This window comes from Morus notabilis, unplaced genomic scaffold, assembly GCF_000414095.1.
Source record: "Morus notabilis unplaced genomic scaffold, ASM41409v2 Scaffold1781, whole genome shotgun sequence".
Taxonomy (NCBI): domain Eukaryota; kingdom Viridiplantae; phylum Streptophyta; class Magnoliopsida; order Rosales; family Moraceae; genus Morus; species Morus notabilis.
The window spans coordinates 45,767-62,190 of record NW_010363453.1 but is presented as its reverse complement, the minus strand read 5'-3'; the positions used below and the strand labels follow the sequence as shown (position 1 = coordinate 62,190).

The 16,424-nt window shown below is 34.7% G+C and overlaps 2 protein-coding genes and 1 pseudogene across 4 annotated transcripts in view; all 3 read left to right on the top strand.

Annotated features, from left to right (window-relative positions):
• The window catches only part of LOC21385647 (C2 and GRAM domain-containing protein At5g50170), a 10,790-nt gene extending 7,917 nt beyond the window's left edge, over positions 1-2,873 (top strand). Inside the window, exons 2-6 of the mRNA XM_010104390.2 lie at positions 15-89; positions 298-560; positions 656-830; positions 2,205-2,477; positions 2,661-2,873. Of these exons, the coding sequence (XP_010102692.2) occupies positions 15-89; positions 298-560; positions 656-830; positions 2,205-2,477; positions 2,661-2,873 (999 nt within the window). The remainder of the gene's footprint in view (positions 1-14; positions 90-297; positions 561-655; positions 831-2,204; positions 2,478-2,660) is intronic.
• Positions 2,874-4,201: 1,328 nt separating this feature from the next.
• LOC21385646 (plant intracellular Ras-group-related LRR protein 1) lies at positions 4,202-7,792 on the top strand. 3 transcript variants are annotated; one of them, XR_002902734.1, is made up of 4 exons: positions 4,202-5,053; positions 5,768-5,934; positions 6,102-7,095; positions 7,638-7,792. XR_002902734.1 is itself a non-coding variant. In XM_010104389.2 (3 exons), exons 1-3 carry the CDS (start codon positions 4,295-4,297, stop codon positions 6,730-6,732), a joined length of 1,557 nt encoding a protein of 518 aa, XP_010102691.1. In that variant the 5' UTR covers positions 4,202-4,294; the 3' UTR covers positions 6,733-7,218. The 3 variants fall into 3 exon arrangements, 1 of the variants encoding a protein (XP_010102691.1); XR_002902735.1 differs by lacking the exon at positions 7,638-7,792 and having other exon boundaries at positions 6,102-6,852; positions 6,964-7,218; XM_010104389.2 differs by lacking the exon at positions 7,638-7,792 and having other exon boundaries at positions 6,102-7,218.
• A 1,813-nt stretch (positions 7,793-9,605) lies between these two features.
• Positions 9,606-14,893, top strand: LOC21385645 (annotated as a pseudogene).
• Positions 14,894-16,424: the final 1,531 nt, after the last annotated feature.

The window sequence follows — 16,424 nt, the reverse complement described above, 5'->3', positions numbered from 1 at the left end:
CGGCATTCCAAAAGTTGTTCGGGTTACCACCAGAAGAGTTTCTCATTAGTGATTTTACTTGCCAGCTGAAGAGAAAACTGCCACTTCAGGTTCTACCAATATCTGCCATTCCAATACTTGCGCAATGGATTATTTTCAATTTTGAACTTTTGATGGTTAACTCACATAATGAAACAATAATTTGGTAAGATTTTTTATTTTAGCAAGTATCATAGAAACTATGCTTTTAACTTATATTTCAGTTACTTTAGTAGTCCTAATGGCTAAATTCAACTGTTTTTGTGACTATTAATGCAGGGTAGGCTTTTCCTATCTGCAAGAATAGTGGGGTTTTATGCGAATCTGTTCGGCCACAAGACCAAGTTCTTCTTTCTTTGGGAGGACATTGAAGACATTCAGGTACTTCCCCCAACATTTTCATCAGTGGGCAGCCCTTTGCTGGTTATAATTCTGAAAAAGGACCGAGGCCTTGATGCGAGGCGCGCCGCAAAGTCTCAAGACGAAGAAGGCAGGCTTCGATTTTGTTTTCAGTCATTTGTGTCATTCAATGTGGCTAGCAGGTGTTTTATTTTTATTTTTATTTTCCTTGAGCAAATATATTTTTTTGCAGCTAATCCATAGACAGGTTTAGAACTCAAAATTGTTGTGTTGGCAGAACAATCATGGCATTGTGGAGAACTAGAACTCTACCAGCTGAGCAAAAGCCTCAAATAGCAGAAGAGCAGGAAGATCAAGAAGAAAGATCCATAATGGTTGACGATAATGAAATCGTCTTAGATGCTGAAGATGCAAAGATGTCCAAAGTTTATGGTGCAGAACTTCCTATTAATGTGAGTGCCTGTAATATGCACCCAGTTTTCTTTGCATTATTCACTCTATTGCGTTTCCAAGCCTCAAAGAGAGACTTTTCTTATTCTCCCATGAACTCTTCTCATTATGTGTTCTTGTCATTTGTGTGATGTTCCTCTTTATACATGCATGTATCCTTTTTAAGTTTTTTAGAAAGGCTAGTGTCATTCTTGTCTGTCACTCTTTACATTCATTATTAAACTCCACTAACATAATATATTATTATTTAAACAAAAATAGTATATTGGAGTTCACGTGTTAAACAGTGATTGTCGAGAGTGACGCTAACATTTCTCAAATCTTTTTTTTAAAGTTCTTAAACCCTTGCTTTTTGTCGGAGATGCTTGAACTTATTGTCGTTTTTAAACAGTTGTTCTTGTTCATAATGTTTTTTAGTAGATGTTGTCGTTTTTTAAGTAGTCTTTTGAAATATCGCGGCTTCCAACCTCCAGGAGCCTGAACTTTTGTCGTATTCATAAGTTATAGTCGTTTGTGCCATGGTGTGGTTTTGTAAACTGATGACTTTTTTGATGTCGTTGGCAATGAATAGTCGTTTCTTGTTGTTATTAAGTTTACTGTCGCTCACAGGATGTTATCCTGTACATGCAAAATGTTGTCGTTTTATGGTTACCTCCTTTTTAAATAGATGTCGTTTTACTGATATATTGTCGTCTTCATTTATTCTTGTAGAATCTAATGTCGTTTTTCATTATTTATTTGCATTTTAAAATTACAATCAAATATTTATTGTTTCTCAAAATTTATTCTGTCCAAGTGCTTAAAGGAGAATACTTGTTCTATTAACTTATTGTCGTTCCTAGTCATTTATGAATAGTTTATAAGTTTATTGTCGTCTATCGTTTCAATTTTGTTGTCGTTTTTTATCTTAATGGTATAAGATTTGCCAGTTATATAGGATATCGCCTTTTTCATGACGTCGTACATAAAAGAGGTTGTCTTATGGGTATAATGTTGTGTTTAGTTTGAGTGTCGTTTCTAAGATTATGCTGCTCTTTCATGTGTCGTTTCTTTTTTTCTTGAAGAGCTATGTCGATTTCAAACAGCCGCTATTTCTTGCTCTCCCCGCTCTTTTGGGGGTGAAGTTCGTTTATGAGTATTGTTGTTTTTCTAATTCCTGTGTCGTCTGTTGCATAGGCCTCGTTTGGTATTGAGTTCAAACCACTCATAGTTTTGGTTTAAACATCGTTTTGTCTCACAAAAAATTTAAATTTATATCTTTGATATAGTGTTTTTCCTCACAAAATGTTAAAATGTGATTAAAACCGCTTGGTTTGAACTCACCTTCCAAACGGTCCTTAGTGTCAGATTGTAAACTCTGTTGGGAAATGGTGTAGATAAACTCGCTGATGGAGATGTTTGGCGGAGGAAAGTTGGAGCAAAAAGTAATGGTGAAATATGGTTGCCTAAATTACACAACTACTGCATGGGAAGCTTTCAAAGATGATATTCTTGAACGACGTCTCTCTTACAAATTCAATCGCCATGTCTCCGTCTTCGGAGGAGAAGTCACTTGCACACAACAAAAATTTCCCATTGCGAATGGCCAGGGGTGGATTTTGAATGAAGTTATGGCACTTCACGATGTCCCATTTTCTGACCACTTTCGCGTATGTATTTCACACATCAAAAAGCTTCCTAAAAATTTTATGATACAAAATGAAAAAAATACTCGATCGATATAATAAATTTAATTTTTGGAAAAAAAAAAAGGAGAAATATTTAGATCCCGTTTATTTCGCTGATTCGAGTTCACCGCAATATTGATAGTTCTCAATTTCATTTGTATGCAGGTTCACTTGAGATACCAAATTGAGAAATCTGCTTTTTCTCATAATGCATGCAAGTGCGATGTATATATGGGAATCACTTGGCTAAGAAGCTCAAAGTTCCAACAAAAAATCACTCAGAACATTACTGATAAGTTCACAGATCGAGTGAGAGAGATTTTTGCATTGGTAGAGAGGGAAATCCTCTTGGCAACTCAACGGGACATCGCCTTTTGACGCAAACAGATAAAAATGATGCACCTTTTTTTTTTTTTTTTTTTGATCTTTTTTGTGCAACTTACTAGTAACTAGTCAATGGAACAAGAGAAAACACATTACAAATGCTCGTTTGATTCATGTATTTAAAAATATGATTTTTTCATAAAATTTAAATTCATAATCAAAATGAATGACTTAAACGCAAGAATTAAACTAAATGTACTTGCTTTTGTTGACATTTTGTTGTGCTTAATAAACTTGATGAATCCATGAGAGACTATTTGCAAGTCAACAAATCAAAAGATATATGCTAATCATCACACATCCACAATTGATGAATCCAAAAGAACTTCAGACACAAGTCATAGGTCACAATTATTTTCTCACTATGTCAATCATAAGAGAAAGGCATTCTAATTTGATTAGTTTCATCCCAACATTTTCAAGATAAACCCAACATAATAAACAAGAAAACATATTATCATCAATCTAAAGTTGGTTTATAGACAAAATCGTTATTTTCGTATTCTTATGTAAAGGAAATATCACATTGAGAAAAAGTGAAATTTTTAATATGGTATGAAAAATACCTTATTGGTTGAATGTAGTTATAAATGATATGATTATTCATAACCATATGAAATTAAAAAAAATAAAATAGATTAATATAAGACAAAAAAATTGAGAGATTCTTATGGCCATGTTTGGAATTGATCCCGTTTTTATTTTTCACGTTTTTTGAGAAAGAATAAATGAAAACTTTTCTAAAACGGCGTTTGGCGCAATAAAGATAAAAAAACGGAAATAAAAATAATTTTTTAATTTAGTGTAAAATGAGAGAGAAATGAAAAACGACTTTAGTCGTTTTTCATTTTTCATTTTCATTTTCTCCTCTTTTGAGCAGAGAAAAAAAGATAGAAACATTAATAAATTTTTTATACTGAAAATAATCTCTTGATAAAATTACCAAATACATTTTTAAAAATAATTTCTATCTGAGATTAAAAATATTTTCATTTTTATTTTTATACAAAAAATAAAATCATCTTAAAACGAATTCTAAATACTCTTTATATTAAAAAAATAAAAAGACAAAAAAAAAGACACCTACCACAATATTTCCAAATAAATAATTATTGAAAAAAAAATTCCTAAAACCCCAAGACCCGGTGTTCCGCAACCCCAACTCCCGAGTCTCTCGCCTTCCTTAGCGTACACGTGGCAGTGAGAGAGCGGTCCTGTCCGGCCCACGCACTGATAGGACAGGAAACTCCACTTGGGCCCCACCCCAGCCACAAGAAGGCACACTTAAAACTCCACTTCTACAGAATATAACAGGGAAAAAAAAAAAAAGAATCAGATCATTTTTCATCGGACTATCCCTGAAAAATCATCGATCTTGAAGAAGAATTCCCTCTGAAAGCCTCTCTTTTCCAAAAATGGATCCGAACCCGAAAACCTTCCCAATCCTCTCCTACGTCATGGGCCGCCTCCCGACCTTCCGGACCAAGCCACCAGCAGGATCCGACCCGGGTTCCTTCGACATCGAGCAGCCTCCGTCGCCGCCGTCGAAACCTCCCTCTGATCCGTCGTCGTCGTCGATGGCGACTCAGCTCCAGATATTCGACGAACTGCCTCGCCTGACCGACCCGAAGCTCCTGGCGTCCATGACACGGGCTGTGGCCGACGTGGCGCAGACCCGATCGGTGCTCCGGACGATCGGCGATCGGCCCGACCACGAGGCGGTGGATGCCGCTAGGGCTAAGCTGGCGGACATCGAGGCGAATTTGGCGAAGCAGCTGGAGGAGTTGGTGCTGTCGCCGCGGCCGGCGGAGGTCGAACGTGGCCAGTGGCGGGCGCAGCTGGCGGAGAAGGAGAGCGAGTGCAGGCGGTCGGCAGAGAAGGAGAAAGAGATTTACAAGGCTGTGATTCAGCTGGACGAGATGCACGAGGCGTACGAGAAGCTTCTGAAGGACGCGGAGGAGAGGCTGGTGAAGATTTACGACTCGGCGGAGGGCGAGGAGTCGGCGGTGGACGGGGATGAGGTGAACGAGGAGGTGGTGGGGATTTTGAAGGAAGCTTCTGGAACGGAATTGGAGCGCGTCGATCTCTCCGGCCGGCAGTTGAGGTTCTTGCCGGAGGCGTTTGGGAGGATTCGTGGATTGCGAGTGCTTAATGTCTCCAGCAATCAACTTGAGGTTAGTTTAATTTCTTCTTTGCAGTTTGATTTAAATTTTTTCATTTTCAAGAAGAACTCATGAGCAATTCCGATTCTTTATTGTCGGTTTAGTGTTTTCTTTTTCCAAGAAAAACAATTGGTCGTTGAATTTGGGAAATGTTGAATTTCAGTTATTTGATGATTTTAAAGAAATGTTGAGTTTGAGAAAGCTAAAGTTATAATGCTGTTTTGTGCTTGTAATTAGTAAAAAATTAGGAGGCAAACTAGGATTTGTTGAGACTGAAATTGCTAGTAATGAGTGTGTTTGGCTCAAAATTTCCCTAGAAAGACTAAAGAACTTTGCTTTCTTGATATGATTCTTACTAATATGGATTCATGAATGGATGGAGGAACTGTTGGGGAATGAGAGATTTTCAATTACCCCTCCACCAAATTGACTGATGAAAGCTAATTAATCGTTTTGGTTCTGCCATGTGAGGGTGGTTTTTTTTTTTCCTGTCTAATTTGATAAACACATTATTTGATAAACGCGTTATTTATTTTTCGTTTGAGCATCCAAGTATTGTGATGTTTCCTTAAATGTTCATATTATCAATATACTAAGAGGCCGATAAATGCTTTGCTTTAGTCGTCGATTTTTTTTAATTTGACCATAAGTTTAAAAGACGAGGAAGTTTTGATACGGTAGTAGCATCTCTTTTTTACTTACATGTAACCCGTGCGAGATTAACAGGTAATTCCTGATTCAATAGCTGGATTGGAAAATCTTGAGGAGCTCAATGCCTCTTCCAATCTTTTGCTGTTTCTGCCAGACTCGATTGGCTTGTTGCAAAGATTGAAGATTCTGAATGTCTCTGGAAACAAGCTTAACTGCCTTCCTGATACCATTAGCCATTGCAGGTAATTCTCATCTCTTTCTTTGTTGGTATGAGAATGGTGTACTTGATAAAAAATCAGAACATAGGAAGGGGATCATTTTCGTATATTGACATCCTTTCTGGAATGTACAAGCATTATCGTTTTAAATTCTTTTTGGAATATTTGTATATGCTTCTTGAATGATTTAGGGCCTTGGTGGAGTTGGATGCGAGCTTCAACAGCCTGACGTACTTGCCAACGAACATTGGTTATGAATTGGTTAATCTAGAGAGACTTTCAATCCAACTAAATAAGATTCGTTCACTTCCTACTTCTGTTTGTGAGATGAGATCTTTGCGCTATTTGGATGCTCATTTCAATGAGATCCGTGGCCTGCCGCTTGCAATTGGGAAGTTAACAAAGCTTGAAGTTCTCAATCTGAGCAGTAATTTCAGCGACTTGACAGAACTTCCTGACACTATCGGTGATCTAACCAATCTCAGGGAACTTGATCTCAGCAACAACCAAATTCATGCCCTTCCCTATACATTTGGTCGACTTGACAACTTGACTAAACTCAACTTGGAGCAGAATCCGCTTGTTATCCCGCCTATTGAGGTAGTGAATGAAGGGGTTGAAGCCGTCAAACTTTTCATGGCTAAGAGGTGGATCGAGATACTCGTCGAAGAAGAAAGGAGCATGCTTGAAGTACAGGAACAAGCACAAACCAGCTGGTTGACTCGCAGCACTTCTTGGTTGAAAGGTTATGTTTCAGGTGTTTCTGAATATCTGTCAACTCCAAAACCTCCTAGAGATTCCTATCTTGATCAGCAGCTATAATTTGACCTCTCAACGATCTTTTTTGAGTTTTCACTATCCCTTTCTGGCATGTTCACTTGTTAAATATTGAAGGACGAGTTTCTGCTCCAATACTGCACTTCGCCTCCGCTCCTATATTAGGTTCGGATACGTTCATTTTTCACAAGTTTGCCATTTTTTTTTTCCCTTTAGTCCAATTCTTCCGTTATGTAGCAAAAAAACAAAAAGATGAATACTTGCTTGTGATTGTAGTTGAACAGTTATAGTTTGTGCATCCAAGTGAATTTGGATCATCCAATTTTGTCACCAACCCAGATTCAAGCATCTAAAGACGTGAAAAAGTGATCGCAGCTATGGAATATCCTATCAATAAATGCTCTTCTAGTGAGTGAACCATTATATCAGTATTGTTCTCTTTGGCTCTCCTATTTTCATTACCAGTGTTTACAATCTGAGAAACAGTTGTACAGTCATCTTTGTTGATTGTAGTTGAAGTTTATATTTGTATATCCAACCGGTTTGGATGATCTCTGCTTACAGAGTATATGGATGAGTTTTTAATGGTTATGTTTCGGTATGATAAGAATTCAATATCATTAATTAACTATGAAGTAGAAAAAGTAAGCTCATCTGCCTATTTCGAGATTTTTACATGCACGATTTGTTTTGGACCACCATATCTATTTAGGTTCTGTTAGTTTTATATACTTTTAATCTTATTATGATTTTGATAGAATCTAACTTTAAAGCTCGCATTGATTAAAGTTGAAAGCGCTTTGTGAATTGCATAAAAGAAAAAAAAAGTGACTTTGTGAAGCTAGGTGGTCTAGTTATAAGGACCATACTACAATTATTGCAATTGCTCTTTGACTTTGTATAATGTTTTTGCATGACCCTTTTTTGACAAACTCCAACACCTTGCGCAGGAGAAGAATTATAAAACGGGAATACACGAATCATCACATTTACACGTCAAAAGCAGATAACAATAACACTCCGTCTGATAAGAAGGAAAGCATGTGGGAGGGAAAGAAAAATTATAAGGGGATAAAATTAAGGGAGTTTTTTTAGTAGTCTCTGGAAAAATAGATTAATGGTAGTTTTTTTTTTTTTCAATCGTTAAATTCACATATATTCTGTATACCTTGTTAATTTGATGTGATTTTAACCAGATATAACGGTCAAAAATTGAGATTATCGATAAATCGGTCTTCTGAAAAAGGTCTCTAAAATTAAAAGAATTAAAAAAATTTTGATTTTTGTTTCCACTTTTGGGAGTATTAATTATGGTGGGCCTACCTACAAATTTTTCTATTCAATTTCTTTTCCATCCAAACTTCTTTTCTTAACAAACTTATCAACTTATCAATTTCCATCTCAAAATCTCTCCAACATTATGTTTCTTTCCACTTTTCATTCATACCAAACAAAGCATAAAGAGCAGCAAAAAGCACCCACAGGGTTGCTACCTACTTGATGTGTTGTCTTTCATAGTTGTTGCACCTATGTTGTGAATAATTTAGACGCCGTTTGTTTCACAATTTAAGTTATAACTTAAACTTTTTATCATAGTATTTTCTTTTACAAAAATTTAAATTTAACTTTTTTTCTCTAATGTTTCAACTCAAACTCACAAAAAGAACAGATTAAATTCATGAATGAAAAAAGAAAAAAAAATGCAATTTTGTTTTTCAATCGTTAAATTCACATATATTCTGTATACCTTGTTAATTTGATCTGATTTTAACCAGATATAACGGTCAAAAATTGAGACTATTGATAAATCGGTCTTCTAAAAAAGGTCTCTAAAATTAAAAGAATTAAAAAAATTTTGATTTTTGTTTCCACTTTTGGGAGTATTAATTATGGTGGGCCTACCTACAAATTTTTCTATTCAATTTCTTTTCCATCCAAACTTCTTTTCTTAACAAACTTATCAACTTATCAATTTCCATCTCAAAATCTCTCCAACATTATGTTTCTTTCCACTTTTCATTCATACCAAACAAAGCATAAAGAGCAGCAAAAAGCACCCACAGGGTTGCTACCTACTTGATGTGTTGTCTTTCATAGTTGTTGCACCTATGTTGTGAATAATTTAGACGCCGTTTGTTTCACAATTTAAGTTATAACTTAAACTTTTTATCATAGTATTTTCTTTTACAAAAATTTAAATTTAACTTTTTTTCTCTAATGTTTCAACTCAAATTTTCAACTCAAACTCACGAACAGATTAAATTCATGAATGAAAAAAGAAAAAAAATGCAATTTTGTTTTTTTTTGTTTTTTTTAAATCAATTATGAAATACATTATTGAATCACACCAAAATCTCCTCAAGTCAACTTATGGAATACACGCGATGCATGGATCAAGGATTTGATTTGATTTTTTTATTATTATTTCTTTTGGTGCTAAACATCAAACGATTTGATTCTTTGGATAACATTTGAGGCTCTAGCCTCTATTGCATAATTGTTTCAATCCGACCCCCAAAAACAAAATATTAACTTTGATCCGCTGAATCAATGGATTTTCCAAAGATGAATTCCACATATGCTGCAATAATTGAATAACGACAATACCTATCGTTTCTTGCCTTCTTTCCTAGACGTTTTCCTTTTTCCTCTTTCTTTTTTGTTTTTTTGTTTTTGTTTTTGTTTTTTTTCTCTTGAAAAGATTAGTGAACTCTATAACCTTTCTTCAAAAAAAGAAATACATATACATATACATATATATATATATATATTTACGTTGGTTGATTCCTAGCATTTTCCCTTGTGGCCTCTCCAATCTGAGGAATAATAAATTGGACAGATAGATGGGAAATTTATATTGGTATTTATGAGTCCCTTCATATTATAACTATATGATAGTCAACAAATGTGTGGATATAATGAAGATTCAACGTCGAGAACTCGAATGGGAGGCGGGGCTTCCGAGTGTCAACCACCTGACGGCGCTAGTCATAGATTTCGCCGTAGTTAGCGGAGGCAAGCAAGCTTGGCCGGCATCAAAAGAATGGCCATCGCCGTCGAGAGGGGGGTGGAGGCCAATTTGGTGTTCAAGTTGAGTGGGATTTGAAAAAGATTCCAGATATTTTATTTTTGTATTGAATTTTAATTCTTTTTCCATTAAAACTTTAGCACTCTGAATCTTTTTATTAATCTTTTAGTAATTAATTCTTGTTTTAGCTTAATTAGTTTTTAATATTTTAATATAGCTTGCCACATCAGTATTCTATTAAAGACGGAAATAGACGGAATGAGTATTTTGATTCATTTTTAATACATTAAAAGGTGTTTTGAACTATTTTGAAAAATTATGGACATTATGAAATATAATATATAATTCAGGAGGTATTTATGAAAATAATCCGTAATTAAATACAATAAAACACATCTGAATGATATGGCCGAGATTTACAAGAAAGATAATCTTAAGTCAATGTAAAGGTAGTCGTCCAAAAATACATAACACTAATATCATGTTTTGGTGCTCTATGGGCTCCGAACTTTTATGCTCAACAATGCCATAGGGCTCTGGGGTGCTCAGCACTACTAATAGAAGGTGAGTCTCGTGATATGAGATCTACATATGAGATTTGTCTTCTATTAATGGTGGTGCTTAATATTGATGTTACGCTTAAGTATTTTTCTTTTGTGTGACCTAAAAACCAAATTCAAATGCAGACTCTCAAAAGCTTCTTCTTTTTTCTAGAGTCAAAATAATCTCCTTTTTCTCCATTTCTTTAGATTAAAGAAACACTTGTAATATGGATCAACAAGACCCCAAATTATCTCTTGAGGCTCCTTTAATCTCGAAAACCGGTACTAGCCAATGCCATAAAAAATAAGAAGTTGTGACAGAGTTGAAGAAGCAGTTGTGCTTGGCAGGACCTCTAGTTTTGGTTAGCTTTTTACAAACTAGTCTACTTATGATCTCTGTCATGTTTATTGGTCATCTTGGGGAGCTTTCTCTGTCAAGCTCTTCTATGGCTACCGCCTTTTCTGGAGTCACCGGTTTCAGTTTCATGGTAAGTCAACTTGCCAAAAAATCTGCTTCTCTATATCTTTACCACATTATTTTACAGGTAAACTTATGGTATGTAGAAATTTTATTTGCATAAATAAATGTTTGTTTTTATCTTATCAAGTTGATATTGTTGTTTTCTGTAATTTCTTTTCATGAGCAGCTCGGAATCGGAAGCGCTTTGGAAACTTTTTGTGGACAAGCCTATGGTGCAAAGCAGTATCATATGCTTGGTGTTCACGTGCAAAGAGCTATGCTGGTTGTTACACTTATGTGCATTCCTATAGATGTCCTCTGGTCTTGTACTGAACAAATCTTCAGAAGCCTCAAAAAAGACCCCGAAATCGCAGCACGAGCGGGACTATATTCTCAGTGGTTGATTCCGAGCATTTTCCCTTGCGGACTTCTTCAGTGCTAACTCAGATTCTTGCAAACTCAGAACAACATTTGGCCTTTGGTTATAAGTACTGGGATTACTATTTTTGTTCATGTTCTTGTATGTTGGACTTTGATTTTTAGATTTGACTTTGGCAGTAAAGGGGCTGCTCTTTCCAATACCATATCTTATTGGACCAATGTGTTGATTTTGGCAATCTATATCAAGTTTTCTCATTTATGTCAGAAAACTTGGAGAGGTTTTTCCAAGAAGGCATGAAAAATCTCATTGGCTTTTTAAAGCTAGCTATACCTTCAGCTCTTATGGTTTGGTGAGTTTAATGGTCCTTTTTTTTTTCTTCTAGAGTTTTGACTTTGTTCTTTGCTACTATATCTTAAATGTTTTTTGATAATATCTTTGACTCGTATCAGCTTAGAATGTTGGTCATTTGAGTTTCTTGTGCTCATGTCTGGTCTTCTTCCTAATTCAAAGCTTGAAACATCAATTATGTCATTCAGGTATGGTCCCATTTCCTCTAATATCGACAATAAGAGTCTAAATAAAGCCTTGCTCTATTTTTTTTCACAGCTTAGAGCATCTCCAATGCAATGCTATAATTGATATGTCAAAGGCAAATTTGACATCAGTGTAAAAGGCACTCTCTATTGTAATGTCATTTGTCATGCCAAATTGCCATTTAATTGCTATTAGTTAATATGTTTACTTTTTCATTTAATCATTCTAACATTTTTATTTTCAAATTATTTAAAAATTAGAAGCTTACTTTTTACAACTTCTAAAATAACAAAAAGAAGATTTAACATTTGAAATAACATTATGCGTACAAATGAAAATAACATATTAAATATACTCTTATCACACTTTTTAGAACCACATGTACAGTTAACATTGCCATTTGCATTAGAAATGGTCTTACCTATCCATTTTATACGACATCAGTGTAATAATGTAAACTTGAGCAAAACTTTTCTGCAGCCTCAACACAAGTACAATGGTATTCAGAATCCCCTTTGGTTTTGGTAGTGCTGTTAATTGGTAATCTTTATGTCATCGAAGATAATCTCTCATTTACTATATCAAAATGTAGGTGTTGCTAGGGGGTGCGGATGGCAAAAAATTGGTGCGTATGTGAACTTTGGAGCTTATTATCTTGTGGGACTTCCTTGTGTCATAATCTTGACTTTTGACTTTTGTCTTATTATCGGATAGGCATTTAAAGTTTATCATATCAAGTAATAGAATAATATTACATCTACAGTGAAAAGATGATAACTCAGAAGTTGTTTCAAAAAAAAAGGTGGGATAAAAGATAAGGGTAAAAAAAGCTATATGATAATTCTCATTTCTTTAATGAATCGCAAAACCTATCAGGGACTTTCGATGGGCATCATAAGTGGTGTTTATCACATTGCAAACAAATTGGGATGAGCAAGTAAATGAAATATCAAGTACCCTTTAATTAGTTTGATTTTTCTTGTAGTTATATTTATTACACTATTTCCTCACAGCCATTCTCTTTTCTCTACTTTTTTCAGGCAAGAAAAGCAGTTGATAGAGTTTATACATCAACTATCCCGGCAAATATTATAGCATGAAGCTCATTATTTTGCTATTAAATTCCAAATTAATCAGCGAGGCAACCAAAAGTTAATCCTCAAAGCCAAATGTGTCTCTTGAAGTCAATGGAATTTAAGTCCATGAATTTTGTGTCTTGATTATTTAGCATGCCAATCTTTTACACACATATGTAGTGAGTACTTGTTAAATTAGCATGAAAATACTCGATTCCATATTTAAGCATTAATTATCACTCTCTTATCATAAGCAACTTCCTCACATTCGGTTTGGAAATGGATTTCAAACTTGAGCCCCCTCGTTCCATAATTAATAAAGATTGCCTCCTAAAGAAAGTAGTGCATGAGCCCCATGCAGTAAAGTTGATCAATTTCCTCAACCAGACCAATCAACTTTGGCTTATCACGTCGTCAATTTCCTGCCTTTATGCGCCTGCTTTGTTGGGGTCAATCTCTTTCTTAAGCTTCAAGCAAAAAAATAATAAATAAATAAATAAAACAAGAAGAAGGAAAAAAGTTATCCTTAAGGTCTCATTATTAGAATCTCACATTGGCTGAAAATATTGACATGATCCACTTAATAAGATAAGAGCAATCCTCCTCTAGCAAGTCGGTTTTGTTAGGTTGAGTTAGACCCAATATCCTTTGATTTCAGTAAAATAGTATCAGAGCAGACATAGTTTTGCAATGTTGGGTCTCCCAATATCGACTTATTCACAGCAGTTTAGCATGGTCCACGTTGTGCGTGAGGAGGCGTATTATAATCCCACATTGACTGGAGATATTGACATGATCCACTTAATAAGATGAGGGCAATCCTCTTTCAACAAACCGGTTTTACTAGATTGAGTTAGGCCCAATATCCTTTAATTTTTGTAAAACTCATCAATATAGTTCTTTCTGGAGATGATAGCAATTCCCTAGATGGGGATCCTCCCCGAATGTAGCGGGGATGAGAACAATAATTGCGATAAGGAATATGGGTACGAGGACAATCCTCCAAGTCGTTTCAGAAGCCTCCATCCCAATATACATATATTATCTATTTTATATAAATAAATACATACAATATTAAATTTCAAACATAATTAGTCATTTTCTGACTTTAATACTAAGTTTGGTTTGCATATGTTTAGAATTTGATTTGTTTTATATATATTTAATTTTGATTTAAATGTATACTTAAATTTTGTTTTACATTGCTATAATTTTGAAATGTATATATAGTTATATTGAATGTGAAATAGGGCGGGTATGAGAAATGTCTCCTAACATAGATTCTTTAACTCCGCACCCGTCTCTCTTCAAACGGAGATGGAATCATTTCGCTGGTCGGAACTGGGAATAAGAATGGAAATCATTCCCCAACCCCACCCCACCCCGTTGTCATTCTCGTTCTTTTTACTATCCACAAAAGATGGAAACATATCAATAAGCCTAAAGCCCACTAAGGCACATCATTTTCAACTCTAAATTATTTTTGGCCAATGTCACAAGATGGATATAGATATAATACAAACTCGTATGTATTTATGTATTATGTTTGCATGTATGTATATATTGCCTAGGTGGGCTGTTTTTGCCAGATCTTCCCATGTGCAGCACATGCCTGCCAATTCCTATTCCAATTCCATTCGTCAACCATTCAAGCTCATCAGCCAAATATTATATTCACAATCACACCCTCAAATCATACAAAACCACCAACCAACCACATTCCTCTTATTCTTCCTCTCCTTCTTCTTCTCCTTTTCATCTTCATCTTCATATCTATCAGAAGAAACTTCTCAGATCCCACATGGGCCTCTCACAAACAAGAGCTAAAACAACAACACCAACAACAATAATAGCCTTATTGCCGTTGTTGTCTTTCTTGGCATTTTTTTCCATTCTCCTATTCCACTTTAAAGACAAGATCACACAATGGACTAGTCATGTGAACTTGTCCATGTTACCTCTTTTTTGTGTTCTTGTTGTCTTGGCATTAGGCCTAGTTGCCGCCGCCAGAGCCACCATGGTGACATGGATCACGGTGTTGGTGCTCTTGGCCTTTGCTGGGAACCGCCGTCGGGTCTTGGTCAAGCGTGGAAGGAGGATAACCAACGACGTGGCAATGTTCTTGGTCGGAGTCTTGGTCAAAGAGAGAGGCTTTGTGGCTGTGGCTTGCGCTACAGTTTTTAGCCTTATGGCTGTGATTGGCATAAAGGAGGCTCATGCCTCATGGCTGTGATTGGCATAATTTGTAGTCTTATTGCTTGATTTTCTTCGTTAAAGTATACATGGTTTATGTTTGTTATTGGATATAATACTCATAGCTTGACTTAATTTGTAAGTGGAATTAAGTATTTGGTTTCTTGTAACTTTTTTTTCCCATGTATTACTATATTTGCTGTGTATATTCCCTGCTATTTGATATTGTGGACTTTGGAGGTGTTATTAATTCGTTCACTTATCTCTTTAACTTGCTTCATCGATGAAATTTTAACTAAATGTCATAACTCACATGTCTAAGCTATAACTGAAAGTTCTCTTATCTAGGTTGTCCTAAGTTTTAGGCTTTTTTTTTTCCAAACCTTCCTAAGTAAAAAGAAAACAGAAAAAGAAAGTTTTTAAGAATGAAACAATTAGAATCCAGTTATGGATGATTTAAAAGAAAATTCTTAAATATATGATGAAAATTGATTTTGAAATTTTCCAAACAAAAGAATAATCCACTTTTTTTTTATCAGAAAAAAGAATAATCCACTTAAACTTCCTAATAAGATTAAGAACCGGAATACTAAATTGCAAAAAAAAAAAAAATGTAATGAGAAAAGAAAATACAAGAAATGAAATCATTAATTTCTTTTTTAGTATTTATTAACTATGAAGAAAATGAGTGAAATTATTAAAAAAAATACAAGAAATGATAATATTAATTTCTTTTTTAGTATTTATTAACTATTAAGAAAATGAGTGAAATTATTAAATTTAAAAGTACGAATCCGAAGACTTTTTTTTTGTTGAAAAATTTCATTTAATTCAAACAAAGTTGCATACTCAAACTAGACAAGTGAGCACTACCTACAATGGAATCTGACACTGAACATTAACTGGATCCACCAATAAAAATAGATGAAGTACATGAGCGAAACATAAATGTCGAGACCCAACGGAAAAAGACTCGCTCGGCACATAAAGATTGAGCATGAATAAGACTCGTTAGACAAAACCACTACAATCGATGGATTAACCTAATCAGCTGAGACTAGACCCTAAATAATGGAGACATAAGCAACACGACATAGAATCAAATCAAGTCAGATACCATCACTCATGTTATTGATAAATTGATAGGACGCACTGACAAAGTCGGAATATGAGAAAACCATCTTCGTTATTACAGAACTAACACAATAACAAAATAAAATAAAACTAACACAAACAAAGTAGAAGTATCAACACTTTTATTACATATAAATATGTCAATGCTATATTTAATATGCTCTTCTATTTTATATTTCATTGTATAATGTTACTTCAAATGCCATTCTAATGTTGACGTATGTTAAACTTCAAAATTATAAAAGAAGATTTCAAATGTTTTAAAAATTAAAAATGAAAATATTGTAATTATTAAGTGAAGAAGTTGCCTAATAAACAACAAAAAGTCAAAAATTGTATTGTGGTCCTGTTCATTTTACCGATTCGAGTTTAGAATTTGAGTTTTGTT

Excerpts from the sequence above, each read along its gene's own strand:
- LOC21385646 (XM_010104389.2), top strand. The coding sequence starts at position 4,295 with ATGGATCCGAACCCGAAAACCTTCCCAATCCTCTCCTACGTCATGGGC. Across the intron at positions 5,054-5,767 it reads TCTCCAGCAATCAACTTGAG|GTAATTCCTGATTCAATAGC; the intron begins GTTAGTTTAATT and ends CGAGATTAACAG. Across the intron at positions 5,935-6,101 it reads GATACCATTAGCCATTGCAG|GGCCTTGGTGGAGTTGGATG; the intron begins GTAATTCTCATC and ends TGAATGATTTAG.